At 40.1% G+C, this 9294-nt stretch overlaps 1 protein-coding gene across 1 annotated transcript in view; it reads left to right on the top strand.

Moving 5' to 3' along the window:
• LOC110454096 (sodium- and chloride-dependent GABA transporter 1-like) overlaps positions 1–8671 on the top strand; it is a 48038-nt gene extending 39367 nt beyond the window's left edge. The window contains exons 11-14 of the mRNA XM_021503452.1: positions 1572–1671; positions 2078–2178; positions 6050–6217; positions 6743–8671. Of these exons, the coding sequence (XP_021359127.1) occupies positions 1572–1671; positions 2078–2178; positions 6050–6217; positions 6743–6925 (552 nt within the window). The 3' untranslated portion in view covers positions 6926–8671. The remainder of the gene's footprint in view (positions 1–1571; positions 1672–2077; positions 2179–6049; positions 6218–6742) is intronic.
• Positions 8672–9294: the final 623 nt, after the last annotated feature.

Here is a 9294-nt window from a genome sequence, read left to right on the forward strand (position 1 = left end):
TAATTACTGGAGTTATTACCCTTGGTTTCATTAATGCGATGCATGCGTTCCATGATGTTGTATTGCACTCATTGATCTACCAGTTATGTTGAATGATTTCTCTTTTAATATCAATTACTCACAAATACTTCATATATTTCAATCATACAAACAACTGCTCATTCAATGTGTGACGGGCGTATTATATACCGCTCGCGGTAACCTTGTTGGGAATATATGACCTCAATATAACCTTGACATTATAGGGAGGCGTGAATGACCTTTATATAACCTTGACATTGTAGGGAGGCGTGTATGACCTTTATATAACCTTGACATTGTAGGGAAGAGCTGATGACCTCTTTATAACCTTGACATTGTAGGGATGCATGTATGATCTTTATATAACCTTGACATTGTAGGGAGGCGTGTATGACCTTTATATAACTTTGACATTGTAGGGAGGCATGTATGACCTTTATATAACCTTGACATTGTAGAGAGGTGTATACGACATCTATAATCTATATAACCTTGACATTGTAGGGAGGTGTGTATGACCTTTATATGACCTCTATATAACCTTGACGTTGTAGGGAGGTGTTGATGACCTCTATATAACCTTTACATTGCAGGGAGGTGATGATGACCTCTATATAACCCTGATATTGTACGGAGGTGTATATGACCTCTATATAACCTAGACATTGTAGGGAAGTGTTGATGACCTCTATATAACCTTGACATTATAGGGAGGTGTATTTGACCTCTATATAACCTAGACATTGTAGGGAGGTGTTGATGACCTTTATACAACTGACATTGTATGGAGGTGTATATGACCTCTATATAACCTTGGCATTGTATGGAGGGTTGATGACCTCTATATAACCTTGACACTATAGGGAGGTGTATTTGACCTCTTTATAACCTAGACATTGTACAGAGGTTTATATGACCTCTATATAACCTTGATATTGTACAGAGGTGTTGATGACCTCTATATAACCGTGACATTGTAGGGAGGTGCATTTGATCTCTATAAAACCATGACACTGTAGGAATGTATATGGCTTCTATATAACCTTAACACTGTAGGGAAGTATATGACCTCTATCAAACCTTGACATTGTAGGGAGGTATATGACCTATATATAACCTTGACATTATAGGGAGGTATATGACCTCTATATAACCATGACATTATAGGGAGGTGTATTTGACCTCTATATAACCATGACATTATATGGATGTGTATTTGAGTCTATATAATCTTGACACTGTAGGGATGTTTATGACCTCTATATAACCTTGACACTGTAGGGAGGTATATGACCTCTATATAACCTTAACACTGTAGGGAGGTTTATGACCTCTATGTAACTCAACACTGTAGGGAGGGTGTATATGACCACTACATAACATTGACACTGTAGGGAGGTGTATATGACCTCTATATAACCTTGACATTGTAGGAAGGTATATGACCTATATATAACCTTGACATTGTGAGGAGGTATATTACCTCTATATAACATTGATACTGAAGGGAGGTATATGACCTCTATATAACATTGATACTGACGTTGTAGGGAGGTGTGTACGTGCTACAGATCATGGATTGGTATTGCTCCACCTTTTCACTGATGATCCTTTCCCTAACAGAGTGTATTGTCATCGGCTGGATCTATGGTAAGTTATATAGCAGTTAAATGCTGTTCTTTATGGTTCATTTATTAACATATTCATGTTTATATCTGATAATACAATAAATATAGGATGGCTTTATCATCAGTGTGTGTTACATTATATGTTATATAAAAGGCTATCAAAAAAGTATTTCATATACATCATGAATGTTAGGTACATAACCTGTTTTGTATCCATGTATTTGGGTTATTGTTAGCATGTATCAATATCCTGTTGATTACCTCCCTTTGCTAGTTCAGTTACTAGATTAGGTAGTATTTTGAAATGTTTTGCAAACTTGTTAATCATCTAGTGAAATGAAGGCAAAGATAATTGATTGAAATTGAAAAAAATGATATACTCTAAAAAGATCAGCATTGCTCAATACATGTTATTTATTGTATTACAGGTGCTGACCGTTTCTACCGGGACATCGAGTTGATGATAGGCTACCAGCCCTGTGTCTGGTGGAAGATCAGCTGGTGTTATATAACTCCCATCCTTATACTGGTGAGATCACTAACAGTCTGTGTGATATAAGTCCAGGTTAACCACAGTGGATCTTAGATAAGTTCAATTTACGTTAAAAAGTGGTGAGACAATTAATATGTTTATATATTCAATGAACTTATAATAATTCATATAAAGGACTCTTTGGCTCCGGTAACCTAGAACTTGTACTAACTGTGACTTCCTGTACACAGTTTATATGGCTGTTCAGTGTGACCCAGCTGAGTCTGGTAAACTATAGTAACAGTGACCTGTACTAACTTTGACCCCCTGTCCACAGTTTATATGGCTATTCAGTGTGACCCAGGAACTTATAATAATTCATATAAAGGACTCTTTGGCTCCGGTATCCTAGAACTGGTACTAACTGTGACTTCCTGTACACAGTTTATATGGCTGTTCAGTGTGCCCCAGCTGAGTCTGGTAACTTAAAGTAACAGTGACCAGTACTTACTTTGACTTCCTGTCCACAGTTTATATGGCTGTTCAGTGTGACCCAGCTGAGTCTGGTACATTAAAGTACCAGTGACCTGTACTAACTTTGACTTCCTGTCCGCAGTTTATATGGCTGTTTAGTGTGACCCAGCTGAGTCGGGTAACCTATAGTCACAGTGACCTGTACTAACTTTGCCTTCCTGTCCACAGTTCATATGGCTGTTCAGTGTGACCCAGCTGAGCACAGTAACCTATAGTAACAGTGACCTGTACTAACTTTGACGCCCTGTCCACAGTTTATATGGCTATTCAGTGTGACCCAGGAACTTATAATAATTCATATAAAGGACTCTTTGGCTCCGGTAACCTAGAACTTGTACTAACTTTGACTTCCTGTACACAGTTTATATGGCTGTTCAGTGTGACCCAGCTGAGTCTGGTACATTAAAGTACCAGTGACCTGTACTAACTTTGACTTCCTGTCCTCAGTTTATATGGCTGTTCAGTGTGACCCAGCTGATTCTGGTAACCTATAGTAACAGTGACCTGTACTAATAGTAACAGTGACCTGTACTAACTTTGACGCCCTGTCCACAGTTTATATGGCTATTCAGTGTGACCCAGGAACTTATAATAATTCATATAAAGGACTCTTTGGCTCCGGTAACCTAGAACTTGTACTAACTGTGACTTCCTGTACACAGTTTATATGGCTGTTCAGTGTGACCCAGCTGAGCACAGTAACCTATAGTAACAGTGACCTGTACTAATAGTAACAGTGACCTGTACTAACTTTGACCCCCTGTCCACAGTTTATATGGCTATTCAGTGTGACCCAGGAACTTATAATAATTCATATAAAGGACTCTTTGGCTCCGGTATCCTAGAACTGGTACTAACTGTGACTTCCTGTACACAGTTTATATGGCTGTTCAGTGTGACCCTGTACTAACTTTGACTTCCTGTCCACAGTTGATATGGCTGTTCAGTGTGACCCAGCTGAGTCCAGTAACCTATAGTAACAGTCACCTGTACTAACTTTGACTTCCTGTCCACAGTTGATATGGCTGTTCAGTGTGACCCAGCTGAGCACAGTAACCTATAGTAACAGTGACCTGTACTACCTTTGCCTTCCTGTCCACAGTTTATTTGGCTGTTCAGTGTGCCCCAGCTGAGTCTGGTAACTTAAAGTAACAGAGACCTGTACTAACTTTGACTTCCTGTCCACAGTTTATTTGGCTGTTCAGTGTGACCCAGCTGAGTCCAGTAACCTATAGTAACAGTCACCTGTACTAACTTTGACTTCCTGTCCACAGGTTATATGGATGTTCAGTGTGACCCAGCTGAGTCCAGTAACCTATAGTAACAGTGATCTGTACTAACTTTGACTTCCTGTCCACAGTTTATATGGCTGTTTAGTGTGACCCAGCTGAGTCTGGTAACCTATAGTCACAGTGACCTGTACTAACTTTGACTTCCTGTCCACAGTTCATATGGCTGTTCAGTGTGACCCAGCTGAGTCCAGTAACCTATAGTAACAGTGACATGTACTAACTTTGACTTCCAGTCCACAGTTTATATGGCTGTTTAGTGGGACCCAGCTGAGTCTGGTAACATATAGTCACAGTGACCTGTTCTAACTTTGACTTCCTGTCCATAGTTAATTTTGCTGTTCAGTGTGACCAAGCTGAGTCCAGTAACCTATAGTAACAGTGACCTGTACTAACTTTGACTTCCAGTCCACAGTTTATATGGCTGTTCATTGTATCCCAGCTGAATCTGGTAACCTATAGTAACAGTGACCTGTACTAACTTTGACTTCCTGTCCACAGTTAATTTTGCTGTTCAGTGTGACCCAGCTGAGTCCAGTAACCTATAGTAACAGTGACCTGAACTAACTTTGACTTCCTGTCCACAGTTTATATGGCTGTTCAGTGTGACCCAGCTGAGTCTGGTAACCTATAGTAACAGTGACCTGTACTAACTTTGACACCCTGTCCACAGTTTATATGGCTATTCAGTGTGACCCAGCTGAGTCCAGTAACCTATAGTAACAGTGACCTGTACTAACTTTGACCCCCTGTCCACAGTTTATATGGCTATTCAGTGTGACCCAGCTGAGTCCAGTAACCTTGTACTAACTTTGACTTCCTGTCCACAGTTTATATGGCTGTTCAGTGTGACCCAGCTGTGTCGTGTAACCTATAGTAACAGTGACCTGTACTAACTGTGACTTCCTGTCGACAGTTTATATGGCTGTTCAGTGTGACCCAGCTGAGTCAAGTAACCTATAGTAACAGTGCCCTGTACTAACTGTGACTTCCTGTCCACAGTTTATATGGCTGTTTAGTGTAACCCAGCTGTGTCGTGTAACCTATAGTAACAGTGACCTGTACTAACTTTGACACCCTATCCACAGTTTATATGGCTATTCAGTGTGACCCAGCTGAGTCCTGTAACCTATAGTAACAGTGACCTGTACTAACTGTGACTTCCTGTCGACAGTTTATATGGCTGTTCAGTGTGACCCAGCTGAGTCCAGTAGCCTATAGTAACAGTGACCTGTACTAACTGTGACTTCCTGTCGACAGTTTATATGGCTGTTCAGTGTGACCCAGCTGAGTCCAGCAACCTATAGTAACAGTGACCTGTACTAACTGTGACTTCCTGTCCACAGTTTATTTAGCTGTTCAGTGTGACCCAGCCGAGTCTGGTAACCTATAGTAACAGTGACCTGTACTAACTTTGACCCCCTGTCCACAGTTTATATGGCTATTCAGTGTGACCCAGCTGAGTCCAGTAACCTATAGTAACAGTTACCTGTACTAACTGTGACTTCCTGTCCACAGTTTATATGGCTGTTCAGTGTGACTCAGCTGAGTCCAGTAACCTATAGTAACAGTGACCTGTACTAACTGTGACTTCCTGTCGACAGTTTATATGGCTGTTCAGTGTGACCCAGCTGTGTCGTGTAACCTATAGTAACAGTGACCTGTACTAACTTTGACTCCCTGTCCACAGTTTATATGGCTGTTTAGTGTGACCCAGCTGTGTCGTGTAACCTATAGTAACAGTGACCTGTACTAACTTTGACCCCCTGTCCACAGTTTATATGGCTATTCAGTGTGACCCAGCTGAGTCCAGTAACCTATAGTAACAGTTACCTGTACTAACTGTGACTTCCTGTCCACAGTTTATTTAGCTGTTCAGTGTGACCCAGCCGAGTCTGGTAACCTATAGTAACAGTGACCTGTACTACCTTTGACACCCTGTCCACAGTTTATATGGCTATTCAGTGTGACCCAGCTGAGTCCAGTAACCTTGTACTAACTTTGACTTCCTGTCCACAGTTTATATGGATGTTCAGCGTGACCCAGCTGAGTCTGGTAACTTAAAGTAACAGTGACCTGTACTAACTTTGACTTCCTGTCCACAGTTTATTTGGCTGTTCAGCGTGACCCAGCTGAGTCCTGTAACCTATGGCGACTACCACTACCCTCAGTGGGCCATCATCCTGGGATGGTTCCTCGGACTTATCTCCCTTGCACCAGTTCCTATATGCGCTGTTATATTGATATTTAAGGAGACTGGACCCATTATGTTGGTAAGAAAACATGTAGAATAATATCATAATGTATAACAGTAAACATGGGTACTAATCACAGTGTTGTGTTAACAAGTCACTGAGACACAAGTCGACTGTTAGTAAACCATTAGATTTTAGTTATTCATCAACGATGATACCAGTATTTTAATAAAACTTTTCATAATCATCCACTGGAAAATTGTATATCCTTACACATGAGTAAATTAACTTCCCTTATTTCCAACTTTTGTTATGTTTTGAGCAATAACTTCTCTGTTTCCAAATTAGCCAAAAGATATCATGTTAACTGTTTATGATAAAATAAACAACTTTTAACAAGTATTTTCTAGTATAAGTACTATAATACCTAGTAGCTAGACCCCAAGTGTCCATATAGCAATGCAAATTATATCTCGTAGTTTCCTCTACCTTCTGAGTCAATGAAAACTTTTGCCTGATAATGATAACAATCATCGTTAACAATGTAAGCGGTAATACCAGGTGAAGAACAACAGAACTTCATTAAAGTCGTACAATTTTCAGAGAGTGAAGAAACTATTGAAGCCAGCAGAGAATTTCGGACCTGCCGTACCCAAGTATAGAGAAGAGTATGTAGAAACATTGGAGAAAAGGCAGTCATACTTCCCCACAATCGATCTGAGATGTCGACATACAGGTTCATCAGAATTCATTCAGACCGGAGAAACACAAAACTTCATGAGTTGACGTACTGTATAGCTTTCTTCAATAGTTATGTCTTTTCCCTGGAAAATAAAACTTTCCATTTCCTTTTCAAACAAAAAAGCTGTTTCAATAGATTTTATCATCACTATGATGTACCCATTCAACAATGAAGAAATCATAATCATTTTTTTTTTAGCTCGCCTGCCAGAAATTTGTCGTAGAGAATGACCTTGAACCATTTTCAAGGTCATAGAATACAAATATGTTAATTGAAAGGTTTAAATGACTTCTTCTAAACAAAGAAACTAAAAGTTATAATTGACCCATAGCATGCTTGAATGAAGGGTGTTTGAGTTTGTTGAAGTGAATGATCTTGACCCACTTCAAGGTCACAAGGGGTCAAACATTGACCCTGAAGTCAAAGAGTAGCCCCATTTAACTTGGAGAGTCAGCTTGCTTGCTACAATTTTTTTTAAATACATGTTACCTTGACCCACTTTGAAGGTCACAGATGTAAGATATTTTTGCCAACAGCATTGAAATAAACAGGCGAATGATACAGGCCAAATCGGCCACTTCATGATCTCACGAGTTTAAACAAGTTTGTATGTAGGTTTGATTTACTGTAGTAATATCAGTCACTGTGTCAGACAATCTCAATGTGGTGGATTCCATTTCACATCACATTTTAGAATTTTTCATTTCTGTATACATATTGTACGTTATTTTTGTTTGCGATGTGTCCCCCCTCCCCCAAATCAAAACAAAACAAAACTTTCTTGGGTAAACATGTAAAATTACCTCAAAGTCAAAAGTCAAGTCTCCTGGTACATTTGTGATTTGTATTATAGGAAATCCACTTGGTCTTTATTTTAACTGCATTTGGAAGTGACTTGTGACAAACATGATGTTGTTTATAGCATAAAAAATATTGCACAGTATGTAGAGGGATTGGGAAAAGCAGGGGCCAAACATGTATTCAGAATTGTAATGGTATTTACTGAGAAATTTATCACAAATTTACAGGATCTAGACCAGGAAATAGTTAAAACATATAGAAGATGGACTTTATAGTGTGATTTAATCTTAACACAAGGACAATGTCTCCTTATAGAGTGATGAGTAAAAAAACACCCAAACACCAACTGTAATACCATATGTCGGGACTCTCTGGTCTAGATAGCTGACTTGTGGTCCAATGTCTATAACATATGTAGGGGACTCTCTGGTCTAGATAGGTGTCCTGTGGTCCAATATCTATACCATATGTATGGGACTCTCTGATCTAGATAGGTGTCCTGTGGTCCAATGTCTATACCATATGTAGGGGACTCTCTGGTCTAGATAGCTGTCCTGTGGTCCAATATCTATACCATATGTAGAGGACTCTCTGGTCTAGATAGCTGTCCTGTTGTCCAATGTCTATAACATATGTATGGGACTCTCTGGTCTAGATAGCTGTCCTGTGGTCCAATATCTATACCATATGTAGAGGACTCTCTGGTCCAGATAGCTGTCCTGTGGTCCAATGTCTATACCATAAGTAGAGGACTCTCTGGTCTAGATAGCTGTCCTGTTGTCCAATGTCTATAACATATGTATGGGACTCTCTGGTCTAGATCGCTGTCCTGTGGTCCAATATCTATACCATATGTAGGGGACTCTCTGGTCTAGACAGTTGGCTTGTGGTCCAATGTCTATACCATATGTAGAGGACTCTCGGGTCTAGATAGCTGTCCTGTTGTCCAATGTCTATACCATATGTAGAGGACTCTCTGGTCTAGATAGCTGTCCCGTTGTCCAATGTCTATAACATATGTATGGGACTCTCTGGTCTAGATCGCTGTCCTGTGGTCCAATATCTATACCATATGTAGAGGACTCTCTGGTCTAGGTAGGTGTCCTGTGGTCCAATATCTATACCATATGTAGAGGACTCTCTGGTCTAGATAGCCGTCCTGTGGTCCAATGTCTATAACATATGTAGGGGACTCTCTGGTCTAGATAGGTGTCCTGTGGTCCAACATCTATACCATATGTATGGGACTCTCTGATCTAGATAGGTGTCCTGTGGTCCAATGTATATACCATATGTAGGGGACTCTCTGGTCTAGATAGCGGTCCTGTGGTCCAATGTCTATACCATATGTAGAGGTCTCTCTGGTCTAGATAGCTGTCCTGTTGTCCAATGTCTATACCATATGTAGAGGACTCTCGGGTCTAGATAGCTGTCCTGTTGTCCAATGTCTATAACATATGTATGGGACTCTCTGGTCTAGATCGCTGTCCTGTGGTCCAATATCTATACCATATGTAGGGGACTCTCTGGTCTAGATAGTTGGCTTGTGGTCCAATGTCTATACCATATGTAGAGGACTCTCTGGTCTAGATAGCTGACTTGTGGTCCAATA

The sequence above is a fragment of the Mizuhopecten yessoensis genome, unplaced genomic scaffold (genome assembly GCF_002113885.1).
Source record: "Mizuhopecten yessoensis strain PY_sf001 unplaced genomic scaffold, ASM211388v2 scaffold7669, whole genome shotgun sequence".
NCBI lineage: Eukaryota > Metazoa > Mollusca > Bivalvia > Pectinida > Pectinidae > Mizuhopecten > Mizuhopecten yessoensis.